The sequence below is a fragment of the Telmatherina bonti genome, assembly GCF_933228915.1.
Source record: "Telmatherina bonti genome assembly, chromosome: 21".
In the NCBI taxonomy this organism is placed as follows: Eukaryota; Metazoa; Chordata; class Actinopteri; order Atheriniformes; family Telmatherinidae; genus Telmatherina; species Telmatherina bonti.
Genome location: NC_136630.1, coordinates 18871367 through 18898259, shown reverse-complemented (window position 1 = coordinate 18898259; position 26893 = coordinate 18871367). Strand labels below are relative to the sequence as shown.

Genomic DNA, 26893 nt, shown 5'->3' with positions numbered 1-26893 from the left:
AGTTTGTGCAGGAGAAATGCGCATTTGCAGAAAGACCAGGTCATTACTTCACTGTCAATTATTTAATTAGCCATTAAAAAAATGTGCTAGTAGAGGATAAAAGTTAACCTGGAGCACTGATGGGATTCTGTAGCATCGTCTACTTCTCTAAAAGCAACTTGTGATCATTAATGGGGTGTCTGCAGACACACCCATGCTCCACCGTCCTGCTCCTCACCTGACAAACACCACTGCCACCTTGTGGTGTCTTGAGGGAAAATACAGCTTCTCCACAGCTGAGACAGCAGCAGCCTTGTGTCAGACTGAAGCTGAAAGTCAGGATTAAATTCAAATGAATCTTAAAGTAATGACATTAGTTTATAAAGGTAGTTGTCAAAACATCAAACTGACCTTGTCCGAAAAGCTTCTGGTGGTGTTCCCAGCTTTATACAAAGCAGAGGTCATTTGTTGTACTACAAATAAATCCAAATGTCACAAGGCAATATAACATCTGCTCTGAATAAAATATCTTGACATTGATGATATATGAGGTATATGAGATTCAAATATATCTGATATCAGATTTATTATATTAGTCACAGCATTTGTTGCTTTTCATCTCAACAAATGTCTTTTTGCCAGAACTCACAGCTCAGTCTGGTCTTTTAATAAGCATCTAAGGCATTTTGCTTTCAGTAAGAAAACACTGTTTGAAAAGTCACAGATTTGCATCCAGCAGAAACATGTCCTCAAATGAATTAAGCAACAAAGTCAACTCTTTTGGAGAAACAATACAATGGCAGATGGCTTCAAACATACATGTCAGGTGCAGGAGAACAGGAAAGCACACATTACCAGTCTATTTTTGTATCTATAAAATAAATTCTATGTTGATGTGAACAGAGCAGAGGGAAACTAGAGTCAGATTCGTCTGACCCCATTTTCATTCTTTTAAACCATCATCTTCAAGCCTTCAACTTCTTCAACTGGAGACATTTCTTAATGCTAATAAAACCCACCTCTCATAAAAGCAAGTTTTTCTTCATGCAAAAAGAGAAATCTCTTCGCGTTGCAGCATTTTCATGGAAGACTTACTGCTAAAAACATTTTAACAATAAGATTCAAGCTAAACATAATTCATTTTCAGGCTGAACGATATGCCTAAAGGACAGATAACATGCTAAAACTACTCATTGCTGATCAAGTTATTTGGCAATCAGATAGATATCTTCACTCTGTTTTGTCCTGGGCAAAAATAAAAGCATTGTCTGTGTTGGAGATTTGGGAAGCAGTCAATCAGGATGTCCTCTATTAAAAATTATTCTAATACTCCCATTTTGGTTCCAGTCAATTTGGCATCTTACCTGTGATGGTCAGAAACACAGCATGTTCGCAAGAGGTAACCTTTTACACTCTTACATATCAGGGGGAAGCAGGAGACTTGACACAATTTTCCTGCAGCTCCTCCCCATAAAGCACCTTTTTCAACATTAACAGCAGCTCTTTGTGTATTAAGCACGGACAAGGTATCCCCTACTTCGCCTGGTTAGACAATATAAGGCAGAAAAAGCTGGCAGCATGTGGAATAACATGATCACCACTATCCAATTGCCTCCTGACTGCTGTGATCAAATGACTTCAAAGCGAAGAGGTCAGACAGGATGGGAGATGTCTTCCTGGGAGCCTTTACGGTAGCGAGTGTGATGTGTCTTCTGATCAGACGCAGTGATTCTGGATCTGGTCTTAGACGTTTGGTCTTGATGGATGGAGGTTAAAAGAAAAAGGGAAAAAAAAAAAAAAGTCACCAGGTTACTTGTTGGTCATTTCAGTCTGGCTACAGCTCTGTAGATGGCAAAACCAAGAACTGCAACCACAGCAGAGCCCAGCGCCACCCTCAGCCAGAACGATGTGCTGCTCATGTCTGAACCATTCAGGTGTCTGAAGATGGGAGGAAAAGAAAATGCAGAGGGTTAGTCACATTAAAAGCAGATACCATCATCAAGAAACATGAGCACATTAAATCTTAGATTATACATGCAACTCATCTTTAACTTTAGTAAAACCCTGTTTTTATTAGAAAGTAGTACTTGAACATACGGGTACATTGCTGCCCAGGCAAGCCTGGTGTAGATGTTCTTGCTGGTGGAGTCGAGTAACAGGCTGGAGAAGGGCAGCGGTGGAGGCAGACGGTGTTTGTAGCAGAACTCTGCTGGAGTCATCCCATGGAACTGCTTGACTTCAGGAAGGTCCACTTTGGAGGCAACCAGCACACATGGGATGTTGCTCTCCATGTAATGTTGCTGGATTACAGATACATTAAAAAACATTAAACAATGGAGTTAAAGAAAAGCAAGAATAGGATTTTTTTAAACATGGTCATGTACAACTATGATGTTGGAAACAGCCATTATTGCCAGTATGTTTTAGTTGCATTTCAAGTTTTAAATCATTTTTATATATTTTGAGGTTTTCCATAATTTTTTATCATTATAACACCAAGATGGTTAAAGTTTGACACCAACGTTGAGCTGCACGTTTGCATGACATGACAGATTCTTTTTAAATAAAACTAAATGGATAAAAAAAAACCTGGACCACTTAAAATACTTCTATCCAGAGAAGCACTGATTTGGAGAAATTTCAACCTACACCTGTCTTTAATTGATTAACCTCAGTTAGTCCTTCTAGCTACTTTAAACCTTTATCCCAGTCTGTTTTCTGAGTCATGGTAGCTGTGGAAGATGGTTTACCTTTTGTTTAAAACCTCCATATTAATATTTACATATTTATTAATTCTGTTGCTTGAAAACAGATCAGTAATCAAATCCCTGATCTGATGATGCCTTTGTCTCTTTCCCTCGGCATTCTGTGTAATAAAATGGATTATCTCATCAATCTTTTTCAGCTCTCCAGATTTGCTTTCGTAATTAACTCAGAAAAGTGTTAGAAACTGCTAAAGGCCATAAAGACAGCATTAATAACTTGGAAGACTGTGTGCAAACAGCAGCTCTAAATAAAGTAAAAGAAGAGGCAAACAGTGAAAACCATAAATAAACAAACAAATAACCCTTTACATGCTGTTTTGTAACTGACCTTGTATATACTGGCACAATAGTCAAAAGAATGGGGGTCACTGATGTCATACATGAGACAAGCAACATCACAGGAGGCGTCTGAAGCCTTCAGGAACTCCGTCTCCACGTCTACCTCATGAAGCTGGACAGGAAGAGGAAGAGCGGCGTTCAGGATTTAATCATGCTGAGAAGTTAAGGGTCACCATCAACTTCGCCATGCAAGCTACTTACAATGAGGTATTTCTCCTGGTTGCTGACTTGGACAGTATTTATGACATATGGTGAGAAGGCACTGCTGGGATTTCCTTTATTCTGTTAAAACCAAGAAGGAGAGAAAAAAATTAGCCATATATCAGAATTTTTAAGTTTGATTATGGAGACTAGTATGAGCTTATGTGAGCTGCAACTCCAGACTGGTTGCTGGTGGCGTACCAGAATGTTGCGCCCCACAAAGGACTGGAGGAAAACGGTCTTGCCTGTCCCTCGTGGTCCAATCACCTTGCAGAGAAACACTGTCCGCTGAGTCTGACACTTTTCCAAATCCACCTCTTTTTCCCGCGTCACTGCAGGCACATATATATATATATATATATATATATATATATATACATTACACAAAAAATATGTAAACAAGATATTTATCACAGTCAATTTGACATCTTAACAACTAGAAAACTTGATCGAAACATAAAATAAAGAACGTTTTTATTAATTCCAAATTTGAGTTAAAATGTATTTTCTTAGTTTTCGGGACTTATTAGTACTTATAACATGTTCTTGAAGTATGACTAAAAAAAGTCATTTTTGAAGTCCCATTATCGTGGTGGGGAACACTGGTCTTCAACTATGCTGTAAATGTTTTCCTGCTCCAACACACCTGAATCAAATTAAATGGATCCAACAGCTTATCAAGTTCTGCCTCTTTCATTAGAATCAGGTTAAAACAGGAAAACTTTCTAAAACTTGCAGATCAGTGGCTCTCAAAGACCAGGACCCCCTACCACTGTAGTAAAGGATACAATCCCTGCATTAGAGTAAGAAAATCAACATGTCCCAGTTGGTCTTCATTTCATGTATTTCACAGTTTTTGTTGCAAATAAAATCTTTATTTTATAACTGTTCTCATTTTATATGATCTCATCTATCACATGTCATCTATCAATTAATTACTGGTTTAAATCATATTACTGATAACAGATAAAGCATAAAAAGGGGTAAATAAAACAACAGATTTCTCTCCCAACATGAAAGTCTAATCTTTTGCAATTCACCCTGAACAAACAGAGGAAGCTCAGTGCTGCATCATTTTGTGCTCAGTACACACACATAACAACTAGCACTGTAGAATCAGCTGAGGGACGACAGCTTGGTGTTTTGAGTTGCATGTCTTACACACATACAACTCTGTTACAACCTGTTCCCAACTCAAAACACATCAACTCTGACCCTCCTACACGATCACCATACTTTCACACACTGAACACGTCAGTATAATACAGGTAAACCTTTCACTTTTTAAAATGGCTGGATGAGTTAATAAGAGTTTAAATTCAGAGGGAAAAAACCTTACTAGCCTTTTGTTGTGGGGCTCTGAGAAGTATTTTGTGATTGGCCAGATATTTGAGGGATGTGTGATAAACAAAGAAAAGCATGAAGTGGCCGGTTGCAGCTTCCCAATGTTTGCAGATGCAGGTTAAACAGATAGTTTTAAGTTAACAGCTGATCAAGGTGGTGAGAAAGTCTGAAAACTTTATACTATGCAGATCTTGTACCACAGCCTGAACCAGATGAGGATCTACACAGCGACCCGAGCAACCTTAAAGTTGTTGCTATAGTTAGTTGCTATAGAACTATAGTTGGTTCTAGTTAATTAAAAAGTGTCTGTTTGCAGTTTGGTGAGCTCTTTAACAACTAAAGTTGACTAATCTGAAAGTGCTATAGAGCAGTGGTTCCCAACCTAGTTTCCTTGAGGACTCCCTTCATGCACATACTAACCCCTCCGCCGTCCCTCATACTGAAACCATTCTTAGTTTGCTTTCAAAGAAAAGATTCTCATCATAAATAATATAATCTGACTGACCCTGTCTGTCAGGGGGGGGCGTCCAAGACCCCAGGCTGGGAACCACTGCTACAGAGGACAGATTTGTGTGATTAATGGTGGCAAGATATGACAGTCTTTAATCTCTTCCCGCAAACTGTCTTCATTTCAGTGCATCTCTTCATTACAGCTGAATGATAAATACCTTTCCCCCCCCTTTTTTTAAAATTAAATACATGTCGATTAACGTGTAGACGGCATACTATTGTTTTAACTATGAATCAGAAATGTGTCAACACACGTGCTATCTAAACATTCCCAACTCAAAGTGAACAATTCATGCACGCCATCATGTGCAAATACACGTGCCCTGAATCCTATGAGGCTACAGTAGACTGAATAATGACAGGAAATGCCCCCATGGCAACCATGTATGAGACTGGCAGTCAAGTTGAGTCCATGTCTCCCATACTCCTCAGAAAACAGTTCTTCAACTTTTAAATAGGTAAACATGATGTACTACTGACAGAGTTAATCCCACACACACCTGTTACTGCAGCGGTCTGTGACTCCTGCTCAGTGAGGATAGGGTAGCCTAGGTAACCTAGGTGCTCCAGGCAACGGTGGATGTCAAGGTATGCAGAGAGCCTGCATGTGAAGGGTATACAGGTGGGTTTTAAACAGCGCAATATAATGCTACAAAGTATAGAGCATGCTGTTAACTGCAAAGTACTCTCAGTAATCCAGGAAGATACTTACATCCACCGACAGTGGTAGCCGTGATTAGAAATGTAGCCCTCATCTGTGGTTGGTACAGTCACAAAGACATCTGCATCCCAAGGCATATAAGGACATACGCAAAACAAGTTCTTAAGCTCCGTTGGTGACAGGGCAGAGTCTTTATCCTAAAATAAAGAAAGTAGAGATCACTTATTCAAAACACGGTAATCACTTACCAAAGAACAAAATTTTATGTTTATCGCATTGTAGTCTTGTTGGATACAGAAATTCGGAAAAAGAAAGTCTAAAACTCACTTCATCATACTTGTCAAACAACCGCTGGAGGAACTGATGACCAAAGTGATTGAGCTCTGTGGTGCAGCCAACAGGAACTCGCAGTCTGGAAATACAGGGTTAAAAAAACAGGGTCAAAAGTAACTACACATGACGGCATCAAAGTTCAACACACAAAAAAACATTGCATGTGAAAGAACTATAATTAAATTTATAACTATTTCTAATCAAGTTTTTAAATTTGTGCAAATAATAAGTTGCTCAGTTTGATGGTTTGATTACTAGATTTATCTTACTCTGGGTAAAGGTAATCATCAGTCAGCTCAAGGCTGTCGTCGTAACCAAACTTCCTGAGGATGGTCCATGTGGTTTCATGCCGGCCCCTTTGGATAAATAATGTATTAAGAAATAAGAAACCTGAAAAAGAAGAAAGGTGATACGAGGCCATTAGTCCAGTGGGGCCCCACTAACAAAACAGTTTAAAATTACATTTTCTCTGTTGTGACTATTTTCTACCATTGAGGGTCAGGCCATTGTCTTGCACTCCATCGCTGGTGTTCTTCCAAACTACAGTTTTAACATCTTCCAGTGCTTGAGGTGCTAGAGGATTCCCAAAACAAGATTTCTACAAAGAAGAGACAGAATTTATTTTCTTATAGTAAGCAAACTACATTGTCTGAGAGCAGCTGGTAAGATGTTAAGGGACTGTCTGGACCTGAAATCTGTTGAGTTCAGCATCACTGAGGATACGGTCATTATCCTGGTCTGAAATGTAGAATATTCTGCTCAGGGCTCGAACACATGATGGCTTTAGCTGCAGAAAAACATATGTTACATGTTGACTACAGACACATATCTCAATAACCAGATTGGGACAATCAATTCCTCAATGGCGGCTATTTCCAAAAATGTCTGACCTGTTTGTCCTCAGGGTCATAAAGAGGAGCAGTAGGGTGGAGAACTGCCTTCTGTGCATAGTAGAACAGCTCTGAAATGTTTTTGAGGTTTTTTGCAGAACACTTGAGGGGAAAAAAAAAAAGAAAGAAAAAGTAGAATGATTATTTTTCATAAGATAGTCAAAGCAATCTTAAAGCAAGAAAAATGTGAATGTGTGCACCAGGCCACTATCAGCAGCTCAGTGATAAAACTAGCAGGTGAATGCAAACAGTAGAGAAACGGAAATTTCACAAGTCTGTAAGACTAAGCTTCACCTCGACGCACGTCTCAATCTCAGAAAACTGGTTCATGATGGGAAGAATAGTTTCCATTGAACTTCCACTACGCAGATCTGACTTGTTTCCCACGAGGATGATAGGAACCCTGATGGAACAACAAACCCCCAGTTTACAGGAATGCCTTTATGATTTTGTTGCAGCCAACATGACAATATGGGCAATTCTGCTGTACAAGACAAGCATGTGATGACTTTGTTGGCGTAAATACATTGTAACATAAAGCAACCACTACACAACTGAAGTATTTAATTAATGTTCTTAAATGTTACTAAAGGCCACATGATGCAACTGTACAAGGAGGCTTATGTAATTAAATTACAGTCAGCCAACATTACATATGGAAAGTTGGTCAAGGTTCACTTGACAAGAAAAGCCCATTCAACACAAAACCACGGATGATACATACTTGCTCCCTTTCTCTGCATCTCCATTGACTAAGGGTATCCATTTGGTTTTAATCTGGAAAAAAAAAAGCATGGCGAATGTAATTTGTGTTCTATAGCCATTAAACTTTGGCAATACACTGTAGGCTGAACTATGTTCAGTACTAGATAATATAATCAGAATAACAGGATATTACCTTATTTATTGTATCCTCATTGGTGACATCATACACCACACACACTACGTTAGCCTGACGGTAGGTTAAACAAATTTGAGAAAATATGGACTTAATAGCAAAAACAGAAAACAGATTGCCTTTGATGTCTTTTATAAAGCCAAGAGTGACAAAATCTCACAGATTTGGTGACAATTTTGAAAGAAAGATGCACACAACTCCATTCATTCATTCATAAAGATAATTCTTACATACATTTATTTGGGGTTGATGGATTTCCTCAAAACAGCTCAGTTTAGATCGGGTACACCTTATCTATTTTTATTTTTCTTCTCTCTCTTTCTTTTTTTTTTTAAACACACATTGTATCAAGGTCCTCAATCTCACCACTGCTGTAGTTCATGTTTACTGTGTTTGTTTATAGTTTAACATATTTACCTTGATGATCTCATCTCTAAGAACTTCATCACTTTGCTCTTTTTCTGTTGGAGTTAAGAAAATTCTTGACCCACATGCAATATTTACAGCACAACATACTTAACAAAACATGCTTGTTTTAAAGCTTGTATCTCAAAGTACAATAAGTACTGAGGTCCCTCATATACACAGCTAATAATGGCTGCCATATAGCTGAGTTTGCAATATTTACCTGAGTAGTCCACAATGTGAGTGGGCACCTTTTCTGGAGTCACATCAGCAGGGATGGTGATCTCCTCAGCTCTGGGTGGCACCTAGTAAAGATTTAGGACCATTTGAGCCTTGACTATAGCCATGTACTCACAAAGTCCAGATTTTCAACATACAGCGAACATAGCCAAATGGTTTAACACCAAATACAAGGCTTGAAATAACAAGGCAGGATTTTTTTTAATGCCACATAAAAAGTCTTGAAGGTTGTGCAAATGAATGCAACTACACTGATTCTAATTTAGTCATGGTAAAGTTGTTGCATAATGGTTTGAAAAGGACTAGTTACGACAAATCATTAGATACTGTTTCATTCATACAAACGTAAAGAAACTGAAAGATATATTCAAATTTCGACACAAATGCAGAAATGTACACTCCTTAAAAATAAAAGTCAAATTTCTAAAGATTTAACAATAAAGTGCCATCTTAGCAATTTTATAACACTAAATAAGTTGCTGTTTGTTTCAATGAATGTTTTATCAACCTGTCCTCTTAAATAAGTTCAAAAACATAATTCATTAAAACCCATCGACCCAAACAAAATGTGTTTAATGTTGTTAACAAGAGGCAGGGGTTTATGCGAGGCCAAAATGATGGAAATTGAAGCAAAAACATATCAAAGTTGTGAAGCTGTATTCACACTTACCACCTCTGGAAACTCTTCCCCAACCAGAGACATGATAAGGGACGTCTTTCCCACCTTGGCTGTTGAAATAAAATGTGAGGATAATAAGTAGTCATCGTCAAAGCAACTTTCCTAACCCGTTTAATTTCTTAAAGAGCATTTTAAGGCTGTTTACAGTACATGTTCCTTATTATCATGTACTGCGATATATTGTAACACTACGGGTTAGTGTAGCATAAAGCAAACATCTCGGATCAGGCCTCGCAATAGACCCACCGGTCTAGAATTTAGCTGAAGAAAATTGTAATGTGGCACTATCAAATAGACAACGTCAAGTTATTCTAACATATAATTTAATTTGGCATCTTTTCTGTGTTGCTTCCAGACTGCAACACATCAGTAAGTAGATTAAAGTAAAAGCATTTAGTTACTGCTAGCCACACCGACTGTTTAAAAGTTTATAGCAAAAAGTGATGAAAGCTAGCATACAGAAAATGAAGATGTGAAAAACAACCACTTAGTGCAAAACCCACAAACTCATTTTATTTGATTCAGCAATAGCAGGTTATTGATTAAGACGATATCTGACACAAAAGATCCTCGAGATCAATTCAGCTACAAGTTAATTAGCTGCAACAGCTAATGTTTGCTAATCGTGTAGCCTCTGATTTGTTAGAGAGAAAGACTTACGTTCCCCAAGCAGAAGTATCCTGACGTCTTGCTTCATGATTCTTCAATCTACGAAGAACAACTAGACGCGCCGAGCTGCTACAGAGACATGTATGTTTCATTTGAATGTCAAATTTCTTGCTAAATACAAACGTGCGCCACTTTCAGATATGCACCCAAGGTGAAACCATCTTTCCGGTTCATACGGAGGAGGACGATGCAGAAAGACGCCCTCTAGTGGACACATTGTGTTCTCTGAAAACAAAATGTACACAAAAATAAAATAATAATTATCATCAGTAATATCAATAGCAATATTAATAAAATATTTCATTGTTAGTTTGATTGTAAAAGGGCAGTATTTTAAGCAGATGAAAATCCTGACACCCACACAACCTGGGCTGCCAGCATTGAAAGTTTAATAAACAAAATATATAGTATTGTGTAATTCTGTAAGAATAGAAATATTTGAATACTCACTACTTAGCATAAAGCATGGAGTAGCTGCTTTTGTATGTGGTGCATTCCACAGCATTGCTGAAGTGATTTCATGTCACAAATTCTCTTCATTTATATTACTGCACACCTTTAATTCTTAAAATTAATCTATACCCTTAGATGATTAAAAGGGTATTAGTCATTCATATAACTTAAGACTGAAAAATATAATTTAAAAAAAAAATTGCCAAAATATAATTTAGTGAAATAAGACAAGGAATAATGAATAACAAACTGTCCTGTACAAATAAGCACTTTGCTAATGAGCAGCGGGCCAAAATACCCTCAACATTTAGAGCAGTCTAAGAGAAATAGATTGCAGTAATAATAATTAAATAAGTTGGTTGTGCTTTTTAAGGGAACTAAAAGGCTTTACATTGAATTCATAATTTACTTCTCTTCTTTGTACTTTGTGACAATAGCTACAGGGGGCCAGAGGCAGTGATTGCCTCAAAGGATTGTTCAACAAAATATTAGTTTACCGCTGATGCTAACTATATTAGTTCAGTGTCCATGTTTGTTTGCTTATCTAAAAACATTTCCATTGAACCACAATTCAAAAGAAATGTCATGATTTTCATTAAATGCTTATTTTTTAAATGTCAATTTTAGCTTATTTCAGTAACAAGTTTTGACCTTCTTTAAATAGAGAATAGAATGATATGAAAACACTACATATGGGCAAAATGCTTTTAAACAAACACCTGTCAAAAAACAAAAGATAGACCATTAAAAGAAATTGGCTATGCAACTAAATGTTTTGTATAAAAAGTTTATTTTAAAACCAGACACATGAAAAATAATTTATTCTATTCATATAAACCCATTAAACCAGTTTCTCTAAAAACACTTATTAAAACTAAAATTCTACAGGATAATAAATGTAAGACAAACTAAGACCTTAGCACATGTGATTGCTGACAAATGAACATTTTCACAAGTTCAAAAATAGATCAGAGACTCTTAGAGACCCAGCACATCCCAAAGCAGGATCTCATTATAGGCGACGGAGAAAAGAAGCTTCCCAGTGGGGGAGAAGCGACATGTCTGCAGTGAGTCGCTGTGCGGCAAGAAATCTTGAAACCTGCCACTAGTTGACTTGACCAGCTTTAACACTCGCCCTGTCAAAAGATTAGACATGATGAGAATTTTACAGAACAAAATCTCCAACATGCATCAGTGATTTTTCCACTGAAACTGTTCAGATAAGAAATATTATATAACAGAGTTTCACCTTTTGATCCCACAGCAATGAGTTGACTGGAGAGACTGATGCATGTGGCCCAATGGGGCAGGGCAATCGTTTTTATTATCTGTTGCAAAAGAAAACAATATGAGCCTCTCTATGTCTTGTGGGCATTCTGCCAACAACACCTGCCCTGTGTGGTTTCTGGAAAACTCAGTACAGTGGCTGTGCATTACAACACATGGACTGTGTTACCTGTTTCTTTGCCAGACTGTAAAAAGTCAGATTTTTCTCTACTGCGTAGCCTGTGTAGACAACCAGGCCATGATCACCAGGGTAGAAGGCAGCCAGACTAGGGGGCAGGCTATCACCCTAAAAAAAACCAAACAAGAATTTTGTTGATATCCTGTGTATTTCTTCTCCCAAATGTTCAGTTTATAAGTTCTAACAGATCTCTTCCAGATCTTCCTTACATCCTGAATTGTTTGCATGTTCATCCATGTGTAAGGTCTCTCACCAGTTCAGTTCAAACAGACCAACAGGAACACCACTAACCCATGTTTCCCTCATGTTGTTTCCGTTTGTGATGGCTTTGATTAAACTTTAATATTCACTCCCCAACAGAAATTTATCAGGATTATATAACTGAATGGCTTGTGGACAAATATTAACCTCATAATTAAATGTTTGTAAAATGTAATTATGTTTTCCAAGAACAAGACACAAGTAAAATGTGTGAGGAATACAGCAGTACTAAAGTTTGGAGTGACAATTCAAGTCATTAGCGTGTAATGTGTCAAAAAACCAGAGAAATGGACACTGAAGCATAACCCAGAGAGCTTTGAAAGCTTGATGAAAACCACAATGTCAGACCAGAAAATCTACCAGAACCAGCTGCCAACTCCCCTATAATGCCTAAACTACATCTCCATCTACATTCAACCTTCCTGCATGCATCACCTTGAACCAAAAATAATTCCACATGTCCACCCTAAAGAGGAAAAAATTTATTCAGGAAGAAGAGAGACAGTAAAAAATACAGATTGAATAAATTTATAAATAAAAGAAACAGAATAAAAAAAACTAAATTCACATCACAGTTAGAATAACGCCTGCATTGGAAGAAGACATCTGTAACAAAAACAGTGTTTTGTTGTTACCCTTGAAAACACAATAAGACTATTAACACTCTGTATGTTTAAATCAGCCTTTGCTGTAAAAATCCTCCTAAATCTGAAAAATTATGACAATTATGTGGGAAGGAGACAGAAAACTGTAAACGTGTAATGGTGTGACAAAAACCCAGCAGGATTACAAGTAAATGTGATGAGAACAGAAGCAGAGTTAGTCATGCAGTCAATCATGAGTTCAGTCTGACCTTCATCACCTCAATCTGTAACTGGTTCAGCCAATTCCTGCTTTCTCTTTCCCCATGTTGAGTAATTGTTGATGCAGGGAAGTTTTTAAGTGGAGTGTGCAAAACGGATATTTCTGCTGATTGATTTCTGCTTTCCACTTAAAACTATAAATAAACCGTTTCTGAACTGATTCCAGTTGTTTTGCTGTTCTTTAGTTAACTTGTGCCAAGTCTGCAAGTTTCTTCGATGCACCAACTTGCCTCTACTCAGTGATGTGAAATTATAGAAATAGATTAAATGCTTAAATAATATCACGAAAGGTTACAACTTAACCTAATTCAACAACTGCTTAAACATAGATCGTACCGTAAAAGAGGCTGGAGCAGGAAATGACAGCCAGTCAAGCAGGTCACACTTCTCCTTCGCCCAATCAGAGGCCCACACACTGACGCGTCTGTCTGAACTGGCTGTCAACCACATTTCATTTCCTTCCAGTCCAAACTTCTTGCACTGAGTAAGAAAAGATGAAACGGCTGCACTGAAAAACTGATGAAAAAACTTACAAGATGCTGCAAAATGACATGTTATTTGATTAAAAGCATCACATCAGAAAAACGATATGACAGTGTTAAGTCAGTTGTATGCGGTGTGGGACAAGTTTTCTGAAAATGAACTTGATTACTGGATGGGTTTTTTTTTTTTTTTTAAGTAAGTTTAGTAAGTAAATTTTAATAACCTTGCTTTGCATATATTGGAGTTGGGAATTTTTTCAAGATAACAGATTTGCTCTAATTGGGCAAACAGCACTGAGCACAAACCATTGGTTGAAATGAGGATCCATGTGATTTTACTTTAATGAAGATGAATGCACAAAAATTTAAGGTTATGGGAGACTTAATATCCTAACACTAATGAGTCAGGGTCCAGTTTCACTCTATGATTACTTCTCAGCTGTGTCCTGGTGTTTTGCTTTCTGGCTCACATCAGGAACTCCATGTTTGCTTCTTCTTCTTCTTTTTTTTTTTTTTTTTTTTTTTCCCCCTTTCCCTTCGTTTGCTTTTCAAATAGCTTTTCTCTTTGAACTAATTTCAACGAGCTGACCTGCTCATCCACACACTGGATTGTGGAAATTGTCGCTCCTTTGTGGTCCTTGATTGTACGAATAGTTGCTCCATGCAATGGGCTGCTGATGGCTACCAGACCGTTCTTCCCAGCTGAGAGGATCACATGACCTGAACAGAGGCAGATAACGGGATAAAACATAAAAACTCTACACTTTCAATGTTCCTTCCAAAGGCCATTTCAACTAATAGAAATGTTTCCTCTTAAAGACTCAACCTTGGAAATCCAGGAAATGCTCTCTGCTATCAATGTTGAATTTACATGTATAAAACAACCCAGATTTTTTTGTTTAGCATTGTCTCTGTTTTTACCATTTGCAGAGTACTGGATAGCAGTCACAGCCACATGATGAGGATGCAGTTTCATCTCCATCTCTGACGAAGCAAGTCGGAAGATCCTTAGCGTCCCATCACTGTATCCTGCAGCTATACATGTGGTATCTTTGCTAGAAGGAGGGCTCCAGCAGACACAGCCACAAGCCTGATCCAGAAAGACAAATAGGTTCTACAGGCAGATCTACAGCTGGATAGCACAGTTTCCTCTATTTGCACCAACAATGGATTTCACCTTTTTGACCTGGTGCCTGAAAAAAGAAGTGAATGTAAAGTGTATCTTTCACCTTTCATTATACAAGATGTATTCGCTCACCTGGTTGATCACTTGGAACTGCACCACCAGTTCATAGCTGGAGGTTGACCATGCTCTCACGCTGCCATCTTCACTGCATGTGGCAAAGTGGCTCTCATCAAAGCAAAACACGACATCATTAACCTGAAGGAGAAGAAAGCATGCAGAAAATAAAGCAATTTAAATAATTTAATCTCTTATCTAAACACACATTTTGGCAGCATTGGCTTCTGAAAACCACAGCTTCCACAGAAACTCCTGCTGCCTTAAAAAATAACTAATCAACTTGATATAATAAATGTTTAAAAAAAAAATGCTGGATCCAAAATACCTCATAATTTCAGAAAGGACCGTATAATGAGATAAACAATAAACCTTGTCACCCCAGGCCTGCCATATTTACAGTAATGTACAATAAACTTATAGCACATTAAACATCTTAGTTCTTACCAAAGGAATAGTGTTACGACAGTAGCTTTTATTGGTCACCACTTTTAATTATGATAGTCTTTTTACTTCTCATTTTCCCCAAATATACAGCATTGCTTCAAACTGGTACACTGACAGAGATAGTGATGGTGACAATGAATATGATGTATCTCCTACTGATGTCTGTCTGTATCATATGTAATCCACTGTATGTTCGTTTAAGGCTAAAGGGGAACTACACATACCTACAAGTTTGTGAATATTTATACATTACTTCAAGTCACTTCGCTAAGCTACTGGGGTTTTTATTCTTAAAAAAAAAAAAGAAAAAAAAAAGCAAGATTACATCATGTTATTTTATTAAAGATTCTATCCAACTTAAAATAGCCATGATAATAACGATCGCTTCAAAACGTTCTTGTAGGAACCAGTGATAATTCCCAACATAAATGTAGTTTATGTTGGGAATTATCACTGGTGGATGGTTGATGTTATATTGTTGTCATGGTGATATGAATTGGGGTCACGTGGATGTGGAGCGGTATAGGGCTGAGGAGTTAAAAGGGCACTGTCAGCCAGTCACTCAGGGTTTTTTGCTAGAGAGGAGGGCTGGGAAGCTGTAATTTTTGTTGACCGCTCTAGATACATACTTGACGTTGCACACTGTGACATATTATGCTGGTGAAATAACATCGTACCCGATCATCAGGCAGTATATGTAACACTTCCAATAAATAAATCCTCGATATCTGCGACCTATGTGCGTCATTTATGGGAACCATCAACAGCGCGTCAAACAAATAGACCGGACCCAGTCGTCGCCTCAGGTAGCAACTGTGGAAGTCGCTACATCTTTTAGTCAACAAAAGTACGGCAATCTACAAAAGAATCATCACAAGCAGCATCAGATCACAGAAACCAGGAAGACGCCAAGTAAGCGCGGATCTGAAGGAGAGCGCGCGTAAAGCGGCCACACCCGACATATTCATAAGGAGCGCAGGTAAGCCTACCTGTGGATGTCTGTGTCAGACTGTGTGAAAAGCAAGCCACATATCGTTAAACGACGGAGTATCTCCGGGAGAATAAAGGTACGAATGTTGGATATGGTGCTGGATGTTTTGCGCTGACTGCGCTCTATGATTAAACTCCGCACTTCGCCTCTTTAAATGCGCTGCTTGGATGATGTTTAAAGGACAATAAAGATGCCGCTCTGTTGAATGGAATTATGACTGTTGTTGCCCACAGGGGATGCAATTGTTTAATGAAAACTTAAGAGGAAAAGAAGAAAAAACAAAGGAATCATGAGTCAAATAGGTGGTGGTGCGGCCCTGTCTGCTGACGTGGACTATGTGGAAAAGGGAAAGCAAACTCACTGAAAAGGCTTTGTTCAATAAAATTGCAAATTTACAAGATGACCGCAAAAGGGTTGTCAATAAAATTAAAGGATTAATACCAAAAATGAAAGAACTCATGAAGGAAAATGAAAATCTTGCAGAAATAAAACAGAACATGGGGGATATAAAGGTTTTCTGTGAGAAGGCCTGTTTTACACAATGAATTGCTGCTTATGATGCCTGAGGAGGAAATCACAAAACAAGAAGAATGGTTTTCGAGTATCATGAATTACAGCAATGCATTTTTAAAGGACACTGAAAACTGGATAAGTGAACAAGAACAAAACCCAGCTGTTTCTATACAGCAACTGGATCAAGAAAGAAGTCAACAAATTTCCCATCAAAGACAGCAATAGAAAAGGAGGATGATATCAAGCCAAGTGACAGTGTTTCAAATGTTGGAAGCTATAAAACCTCCTCATCAAGATCCTCAACATCTTCTGCTCGTCTGGTGGCTGAAGCTGAGTTGGCAGCTTTAACCATTAAGCAGACACTTCTGAACGAAAAACATGCACTTGAAGAAGAGGAAGAGCGACTGCGCAAAAGAAAGGAAAAGCTACAACTGGATGCTGAAATAGCTGAAAAAATGGCGAAACTTAATGTCTTTAAAACTCAAAGCACCATAAGCAGGAAAGGATCATCAAAGGTTTCAGACGGAATGAATTCCTACCTTGAAAATGAACAAGTGAAACAGCCACTCAATGCTAACGCAAATGAATTCATCCCTCTCCTTCGTCCAAATCAAAGTACAGCAACTACTGTTGAAATGAATCTTGGAGCCAAACAGAAAAGCAAACAAGAACCAGTGAGGACTGAAGTTCCTTCAAATAATCATCCTCATTCATATTCTGCAATTCATCCAATCTCACTTGATCAACATGGACAAAATAAATTTCATGCAGATGCTGTTGCACAGCTGGAACCACAAGGTGATGTCATTGGAGTCATGAGGAAACAAAATGAAATAACAGCACTCTTGATCCAACAGCAAGGACTTTCAGTGCTTCCAAAAAGAGAAATTCCAATGTTTGATGGAGTTGAGCACAACACAAACAACAACTGTGATCGTTTATATTTTCTGGAACAACATACAAAAGGCCATGCAAAGGAATTGGTAAGGAGCTGTCAACACATAAACCCAGATCGTGGCTATTTCAAAGCAAAATCGTTGTTAAAGGAACACTATGGCAACGAACAGAAGGTGGCAGCCGCTTATATGGACAAAGCTCTTTCATGGCCTCAGATAAAAACAGAGGATGTAAAAGCTCTTCAGAACTACAGTCTCTTCCTCAGAGGATGCTGTAATGCTATGGAGGACGTGCAGTATCTTCACGACTTGGACATGCCATCCAACATGGTTAACATCATTAAAAAACTTCCATATAAATTCAGAGACCGATGGAGGAGTCACGTCTGTGAACTACAGGAGAAACACCAAAGAAGAGCCAAATTTACAGACATTGCAGATTTCATTGAAAAACAAATAAGGATTCTGACAGATCCTGTGTTCGGTGATATACAAGATTGTCCTTCTTCATCACAAACTAAAGGAATGAATAAACCTAAATTCCAGAATCGACCAGGAAATAGAGGAACTAGCTTTGCCACCAGTGTGCAATCTGTGGAGAACAAATCTCAGTCTGTGAAAAGGGAAAAGGAGACCAGTCAAACTGGAAGAGAAATGTGCATTTGTTGTGGAGGAGGACACCTGCTGGATGTATGTGCACAGTTGGGAAGAATGGCACACGAGAAGAAGATAACCTTCTTAAAGGGAAATGGCATCTGTTTCGGCTGTTTGTGTATAGGACACATCAGTAAAGATTGTCGCAAAAGGATTTCCTGTTCCAAGTGTAGCCGGAAGCATCCCACTATCCTCCATAAAGAATATGCATCATTGGAACAGACTGATAGGAACACACAGCCACATGTGGACAGCACGTTGATGTCAAGTGGTCTTACAGGGGCTGGAGACCAGGAATGTAAACTGCCTATTGTACCCGTCCAAGTAAAGTCAAAGAAAGGGAACAAAATTATAACAACATATGCCTTCTTGGACCAGGGGAGCACAGCAGTTTTTTGCACTGAAGGCCTGATGCACAAGCTACATCTAGTGGGAAGGAAAGGAAATATTCTCCTTAGAACCATGGGACAAGAAAGAGTTGTGAGCAGTAACACAGTGTTGGGACTGGAAGTAGCAGCACTTGTCGGAGATGAGTTTCTGGAGCTGCCAAAGGTCTACACACAGGAATCCATGCCTGTTCATCCAGGAAATATAACAAAAGAGGATATTAAGAAATGGCCACATCTAAGACACATCAATTTGCCTCAAATCAATGCAGGAATTGAACTTCTAATCGGAACTAATATCCCCAGGGCTCTGGAGCCATTAGAGGTGGTGTGCAGTGTTGATGGTGGACCATATGCAGTAAGGACTAGACTGGGCTGGACAGTCAATGGACCACTTTCAGGAGACTGTGGAAAGACCATTAATCAGGACAAACCATGCATAACAGTCAATAGAGTTTCTGTTGCAAATTTGGATGAGCTTTGGCAGCAACAGTTCAAAAATGACTTTCCAGAAAGCAAAATTGATGAGCAGCCTGGAATGTCAAGAGAAGATCAGAGATTTCTGGAACTCATCACAAAATCTGCCAGACAGGTGAATGGACATTTCCAGATTGCATTACCTATACGGAATTCTTCCATCAATATGCCAAATAACAAAAAGGTTGTTCAACAACGTTTAAGCCTTCTGAAAAGGAGGTTTCAGAGGGATGCACTATTTTGTTTTGAATACATCACATTCATGAATGATCTTTTGGCTAAAGGTTATGCAGAGAAGGTGCCTGATGAAGAGCTGGATCGTAGTGATGGCAAAGTGTGGTATATACCACACCATGGTGTTTACCATCCCACAAAAGGAAAAATCAGGGTCGTGTTTGACTGTGGAGCTAGTTACCAGGGTACCTCTTTGAACACCCAACTTCTACAGGGACCTGATCTCACTAGTTCCCTAATAGGAGTCATCACACGATTCAGGAAGGAGCCTGTTGTCATCATGGGTGATATTGAGTCGATGTTCCATCAAGTTTTGGTCCCAACCAATGATGCAGATCTGTTGAGGTTCCTATGGTGGCCAAAGGGTGATGTGGAACAACCACCATCTGAGTATCGGATGAGAGTACATCTGTTTGGTGCAACATCATCACCTAGTTGTGCTAACTTCGCACTCAGAAAGTGTGCTGAGGACTTTGGACATCTCTACAGTGAGGAAACTGTGAATAAACTATTGCACTGTTTTTATGTAGATGATTGTCTTGTATCAGTAGAAACGGAGGAGGAAGCAGTTTCATTATGTCAAGAGTTGGTCTCTCTGTGCTCTAAGGGAGGATTTTCTTTAACCAAGTGGATGAGCAACAGACCTGAAGTGCTGAAAGACATCCCAGAAAGCCACAAAGCTAAAGGTATGGAGGAGCTGAACATGGAGCTGGATTCACCTGTCTTAGAGAGAGTTCTGGGTGTGCAATGGAGCATAAAATCAGACTCCTTCACGTTCAAGATTGCACTGAAAGACAGACCACTTACCAGAAGGGGAATCCTCTCAATCATCAGTTCTATCTATGATCCTCTTGGGATGCTGGGCCCTGTGGTTTTAACTGCCAAGAAGATCTTAAGAGACTTGTGCAGGACGGATATTGGCTGGGATGACATTGTGCCAGAAGCATTCTGTGAAAGATGGCTGAAATGGCTGCAGCAGCTCCACTCATTGGACAGATTTGAGGTCAGTAGATGTCTGAAACCTGCAGGATTTGGAGAAATCACGAGAGCCCAGTTGCATCATTTCTGTGACGCCAGTGAAGATGGGTATGGGACAGTGACGTATTTGCTGTCTGAGAACTGTTGCTCAAAGCTACACTGTGCATTTGTGATGGGAAAGGCTCGTGTTGCTCCTCTCAAGTCGGTCACAATCCCCAGAATGGAGCTCATTGCTGCAACAATGGCCAGCCGACTTGATGTGCTCTGGAAGAAAGAGTTACAAATGGACCTTATGAGCTCTGTCTTCTGGACAGACAGTGCTTCTGTTCTAAAATACATCAAGAATGAGACTTCACGGTTCAAGGTCTTTGTGGCAAACCGGGTCTCACAGATCCTAAAGGTCTCATCTGCGGCACAATGGAGATATGTGGATACTGCAAGTAATCCAGCAGATATAGCCTCAAGAGGTGTGAAAGTGGACACATTCATTAATGATACCATGTGGTTGTCAGGACCTCAGTTTCTTCAACATTCTGAGTGAGTGGCCTGTCAATCCAGACGACATCCATCAGCTGCCCCCAGATGATCCTGAGGTAAAAACAGTTGGCGCACTGAATGTTGTGCAGACTGAAGAAGATCCTGTGACACGCCTGTTGGAGTACTTTTCCTCCTGGACAAAACTAAAGAAATCCGTGGCCTGGATTTTAAGGCTTAAAGATTTACTTGTGTCCCAAGTAAGAAAGAAGAAACAATTACAACGGATCCTATCACAGTCTGATGTCGGCAGAGAACAACTGGAATCTTCTGTGAAAGCACCGCTAATCAACGTCAAAAGGAAAACTGTGTTAAGAAGTCTTTCAGTGGAAGAGCTGGACAGAGCTGAGTGTGCCATCGTTAAGTTCAGCCAGAGAAAGGGATTTACTGAGGAACTATCCCACCTGGAAAAGGGACGGCTCATCGTGAAATCCAGCCATCTTCGTAAGCTCTGCCCACAGTTGCAAGATGGAATTATGAGAGTCGGCGGCAGGCTCAGTAGGTCATCAATGCCTGTTGAGGTGAAACATCCCATAATACTTGCAAAGGATCAACACATCTCAGAGCTTTTGCTTAGACACATCCATCAGGAGGTGGGACATGGTGGTCGGAACCACATGGTGTCTAAGCTGAGGGAAAGGTATTGGATGATTGGGGTCAGTACAGCCATAAGGAGGGTGCTCTCTAAATGTATGGTCTGTCGACGTCTAAGCGCCCTGCCTGTGAACCAACAGATGGCAGACTTGCCCAATGACAGAATCGTTCCAGATGAACCTCCATTCACTCGAGTGGGAGTTGACTACTTTGGACCCTTTGAAATAAAGAGCAGGAGGAGCATTGTGAAGAGATATGGGGTCATCTTTACCTGCCTTGCAATCAGAGCTGTTCACATTGAAGTTGCGTCATCGCTGGATACTGATTCTTTCATTAATGCACTCCGACGCTTTATTGCGAGAAGAGGTCAGGTTCGTGAACTACGTTCCGATAATGGAACCAACTTCATAGGAGCAGAACGTGAATTGAGGACTGCGATTAGAGAATGGAATCAGGTGAAAGTGAATGATGTCCTTCTGCAGAAAGGAGTTAAATGGAGCTTCAATCCACCTGCAGGCTCACATCATGGAGGAACTTGGGAACGATTGATTAGGTCAATTCGAAAGGTGCTTAATTCCCTTTTGAAAGTGCAAAATCTGGATGAAGAGTGTCTTCATACGGTCCTGTGTGAGGTTGAAGCCATCCTCAACAGCCGGCCAATAACTAAAGCCTCCTTGGATCCAAATGACCTGGAAGCTTTAACTCCAAATCACCTTCTTCTGTTAAAGACCTCACCATCTGTTCCACCAAAAGTATTCCAACCCACAGATGTGTACACACACAGGAGGTGGAAACAAGTCCAATACATGTCTGACTTGTTTTGGAAAAGGTGGGTAAAGGAATATCTACTGGAACAACAGGAGCGTCAGCGTTGGACAGGAGTGAAGAGGAACCTCGCCGTGGGAGACCTTGTTCTTATCATGGACCATTCTGCACCTCGTAACTCGTGGCCAATGGGAAGAGTGATGGACACTTTTCCAGATCGAAGAGGATTTGTTCGTCGAGTTCATATCAAGACTCAGACCAGCTGCCTGGACCGACCCATCACAAAACTGTGTTTGCTGCAGGAAGCAGATAACAGTTGAACTTTTGGACTTTATATGGTCAGACTTTGACTGTGTCTGGACTCTTTAGATTCTTTTTTTTGTTGTTGTGGTTTTTTTTTGCATGTATTTATGTCTCCTATTTGTTTTAATATGGTTGATTATTATGTGACATCACTATAATAAGGGGCTGGTGTGTAGGAGCCATAAATGTAGTTTATGTTGGGAATTATCACTGGTGGATGGTTGATGTTGTTGATATTGTTGTCATGGTGATATGAATTAGGGTCACGTGGATGTGGAGCGGTATAGGGCTGAGGAGTTAAAAGGGCACTGTCAGCCAGTCACTCAGGGTTTTTTGCTAGAGAGGAGGGCTGGGAAGCTGTAATTTTTGTTGACCGCTCTAGATACATACTTGACGTTGCACACTGTGACATATTATGCTGGTGAAATAACATCGTACCCGATCATCAGGCAGTATATGTAACACTTCCAATAAATAAATCCTCGATATCTGCGACCTATGTGCGTCATTTATGGGAACCATCAACAGCGCGTCAAACAAATAGACCGGACCCAGTCGTCGCCTCAGGTAGCAACTGTGGAAGTCGCTACAGTTCTATTAACATGTCCCCAACCCCAACTTGTACGTTTTAGGTTCCACTCCCATCTGGAGACTCACAATGTGCATGAAGTTATTTTTCATTTTCAAAAACTTCCATTGGTTACCTTAGTTTTGTGCCCACTGACCAGACGGATGCTGGTGTTTTCTGACCAGTTGATGTACCAGAGGGTTCCTGCTGTGGTGCCAACGATGCCCATGTCCATTGTGCTATCAAAAGCTGCACTTATAGTCATCCCATCCAACATTATTTCTTGCTCCACGGACACTGTTGTTCCACTGAAGAACACATACAGGTGAGATAAAAAAGGAAAATGAAATATAAAAAAAATAAAAATGTCAGCTTGTCTACTGATTTGTTCTGGGCTTATTTTATGGCTGTTATCATCCAGCGCAAAGAGGAACAACAACCTACAATCTATGAAGACACCAAAAAAGGAGTAAACTTGTCTAAAATCTATTTGATATTTCAGTGATCACCGAGTAGTCTGTGATACATGACCGAGCAGAGATGGCATTTATTTAATTTGCAAACATAAATAAAAACAAAAAATTAGAAAAAAGTTAGAAATGTCCTTCCACTCTTTGAGGGGAACTTACGAATGATGCAGAATATTTCAGCTTCTAAAACATCTTTGCACGTAGTGTACGCAAATTCTAGCCACACCGAGAGACTGTCCAAAAGCTTCAGATTCTGTCCATTGAAGTTGTTAATGGATTTTTCCAAACCACAAATATAATATATTTCCCCTTAGATGTGTCCATTTAAAAGTGACTTCTTTGATGACAGGATTACAGATGAGATGTTCTTCTATTGAGCTATATCCACTAAAGGCTTGATGTGTGTACTGTTGTAGTAAAGAAAAGTAGTGTAATAAAACTCTTGAATCTTCTAGTGTAAAGATACACGAGAGCAAAAAAATAACATTTTCATGTATGTTTTTGTTACAAAAGCTGGTCCATCTGTTATAAGAATTGTGAATTCATAAGAAATTTCAATCCACAGACAAATACACACAGCATCATCATCCCATCATCATCAGGACAGTAGTGATGTGATTTTTGGAAAAATAAAGTCAATATTTTTAGCTCGGACATGATTTCCTTAGACCCACTTTCTACCTTTGAACAGTTGTCTCAAACCTTTCCCATCCCTATTCTTAGTGCCAGAGTTGATTCTGCTTTGGCTAAAGCTAAATGTTCTGTTAGCTGCAGCAAATTCAGAGAGCCCTCATGCACTCTACACTGAAGTAAGTTGGACATGCTGCATAATGAAGTGATCCAGCCTAGGCTGCTCCTGGACACAGTTTTCATCAAGCCACCATCGGGAGGAGACGATATCCAATGATAAAACAGGACAAACTGGGTGCAGACAGCAGGAGTTCATTTGGTTTCAAAACTGCAGTTAGTGAATTTGAAAAAGGGCTGAAAAGTTGGAATTTAAAAGGTACATTTCAGGAACATGAGACATGCGACTTTTACATTAACATGTTAGGAAGGGGCATAACACGCAACCTTTAATTGACATTATGATGACACTTCACCCAGAGAAAATAGCACACTGAAACCATTTTTTCTGTCCATTCGCTGAAAAAATGATCAGTTATAATCATTAATGCACTGAAAATATCCTTCACAGTCAGTCATTATTAATAACTCTTCATCTGACTCAGTCAAGGCATAGCTCTTTAATAAGGCATCAAATCTTTGCAAGCTATTTATTATTCAATTTGTATTTGTTAGTTTATTTCTTTGTTTTGAATCCAAAGTCAACACAACACATTCACCTTTTAAATTATTGGCAGAGAGACAGCCTTATGAGGTACAATGGTGGGGACACCTTATTGCTCGGCTCTAAAGGTACGCTTAGACATGAAGAAATACAAAATGTTTCTTGGGCAGTTGTGAGTTTATTACCATCAGAAAAGGTAATATACTCACGAATGGTTGGAATTGACTACAAAAATGACAGTGGTGACTTCAATTGATGCAGTGCACATTTTTGTCATTAAGAGTAAATAGAATAAGAGTTTTAATTGTTAACTGTATCTTTTGTAAGGCTATGTCAGGCCATGTAACCTTTAAGTTAATCTTCCTACTGATATCACAACCAGTTTCTTTCCCTGAAATTCACTCATCTAACATTTTTTTGCTGTTTATCCTACAATATTTAGCTTTATAAACATTTTCAAACTGCTGCCCTTATCAGTTCATGCGTTGTTTTGTCTGTTTTATGCATGCACTGTATTCAGAGGACACTGTATGCACATTAGTAGAAAATAAGCTGCATACCTGTCTTCTCCACAGCAGACTTTTTCCTTAAGCTTCATGTTTTGTACAGCCTCGACCTCCCACAGTCGTAACCAGCGGGTGCTGCTGCCTGTCAAGAGACGATTCCCTCGACACAGCAGCACTCCTGCACCAAGAAACCATATCAATCCAGTTAGCCTTTATAGAAGCCCGGGGCAAAAATAGAAATAAGTCTATGACAATTAAAATAGATCTTTTTATCATCTAAGGTTAAAATACTTTTATGGTCAGAATAAACAGATGGTCAATTTGTACCAATCTCTCCATCATCAGCTTCCCAGGTCATGAAGCAGCGCTGCATGTTTACGTCCCAAACACAAACATGTCCTTGATTTGTGCTGGTGAACAGAAAGTAGTCCATATGGTAGCAGAGAGCTGTCAGCTCCACATCGCCCACCTCTGCTGGGGCTGTCACCCTTTGGACCTACATGTTGAAGAGGCGGTTAATGAAACAAGAAAAGTATTTTCAAGAAATTTATACATATATGTTTATACAAAATATAACTTATAAGTGCTTGAGAGCTAAAGTTTCATGACAGTCTTCCATCTAATAATGAAGACAGTTATGTATCTAAAAACAACACATCTTAAGCTGTGATCATCAGCGTTTTCCTTATTGTTTACCTTGAGGTCTACATCTGAGCTCTCCGTGTGAAGGAAGCAAAAGTGAACCCCGTGGCTGCCCACACATGCCATCTGGCTGGCTGATGAGGGACTAAAAGCAGCATCGTGAACTGGTCCTGACACATTCACACTGGACAGGAGCTGGAAGTTCTTGCTGCTCCACAGTGCCAACCCTGGATCAGTAAAGTCCCCTACATAAGATCACAAAATAAAATCCAACTACTAATATGAACAACAGCATTTGATCAAACACATATAATTGCTGATTTTGTTTATTAATTACAAAAGAATTAGCTAAAAAACATTTCTAGGATAACTCAGTCTCAAATTCAAATTTTACCAACCGACTGAGAGAAGGAACCGATCATCTCTAGAGAAGGCAAGACTCTGTACAGCCCCTTTGTGGTAGGTGATGGTACGACGACAAGTTCCATTCTGGATGTCCCAAATGCAGATGAGGCTGCTACTATCATTATTACCACCAGCGGCAGATGCCAAGATCTGGAAATAAATGATGAAGACAAAAGCAAAACACTGTTGATTTTCTAAGTCTCAAAACTTAATAATTGAGCTTATTAAATCATCTAAATGATCCATATAAAAAAAAACAAAAAAACAAAAAGAAACAACCTAAACAAACCCAACAAATAAATTAAAGCATGCATCGTTTGCATTTTTTCATCTATCTATGGCAACTCTTGGATTGAAAGGAGCACAATCAAAGAATTACATTCTTTCCCAGTTGCTCATAAGAAAAGTTTCTGCTTCCGTTAAACTGGATAAAACAGGAACAGAACTGGATAAATGGAGCCGAACCTTGGATTTTTTAATTATAGAACTTTGCATTTATTATTGTTTTTTTTTATAAAGTTATAATTCCAAAGCATCTTTCTTAGTAAGCATCTACTGTTGG

General features: G+C 39.2%; 2 protein-coding genes across 3 annotated transcripts in view; both read right to left on the bottom strand.

The window, feature by feature from the left end:
- Positions 1 to 563: 563 nt before the first annotated feature.
- On the bottom strand, positions 564 to 10069 carry rhot2 (ras homolog family member T2). Of its 2 annotated transcripts, XM_079261329.1 has the most exons (19): positions 9905 to 10069; positions 9236 to 9294; positions 8549 to 8630; positions 8338 to 8381; positions 7921 to 7974; positions 7747 to 7799; positions 7317 to 7425; positions 7023 to 7124; positions 6821 to 6919; positions 6622 to 6730; positions 6402 to 6522; positions 6127 to 6211; positions 5851 to 5996; positions 5639 to 5739; positions 3486 to 3616; positions 3285 to 3365; positions 3073 to 3195; positions 2077 to 2279; positions 564 to 1917 (listed from the first exon to the last, which is right to left on the bottom strand). In XM_079261329.1, exons 1-19 carry the CDS (start codon positions 9939 to 9941, stop codon positions 1800 to 1802), a joined length of 1857 nt encoding a protein of 618 aa, XP_079117455.1. In that variant the 5' UTR covers positions 9942 to 10069; the 3' UTR covers positions 564 to 1799. The 2 variants fall into 2 exon arrangements, with proteins under 2 accessions (XP_079117455.1, XP_079117456.1); XM_079261330.1 differs by lacking the exon at positions 7921 to 7974.
- Positions 10070 to 11344: 1275 nt separating this feature from the next.
- The window catches only part of wdr90 (WD repeat domain 90), a gene marked incomplete at its 3' end in the record, with an annotated part of 31806 nt that continues 16257 nt past the window's right edge, over positions 11345 to 26893 (bottom strand). The window contains exons 32-43 of the mRNA XM_079260583.1: positions 26325 to 26481; positions 25981 to 26171; positions 25612 to 25780; positions 25339 to 25462; positions 23154 to 23325; positions 14696 to 14818; positions 14359 to 14527; positions 14027 to 14157; positions 13292 to 13435; positions 11823 to 11939; positions 11616 to 11694; positions 11345 to 11502 (exon numbers count right to left, since the gene is read on the bottom strand). Of these exons, the coding sequence (XP_079116709.1) occupies positions 11345 to 11502; positions 11616 to 11694; positions 11823 to 11939; positions 13292 to 13435; positions 14027 to 14157; positions 14359 to 14527; positions 14696 to 14818; positions 23154 to 23325; positions 25339 to 25462; positions 25612 to 25780; positions 25981 to 26171; positions 26325 to 26481 (1734 nt within the window). The remainder of the gene's footprint in view (positions 11503 to 11615; positions 11695 to 11822; positions 11940 to 13291; positions 13436 to 14026; positions 14158 to 14358; positions 14528 to 14695; positions 14819 to 23153; positions 23326 to 25338; positions 25463 to 25611; positions 25781 to 25980; positions 26172 to 26324; positions 26482 to 26893) is intronic.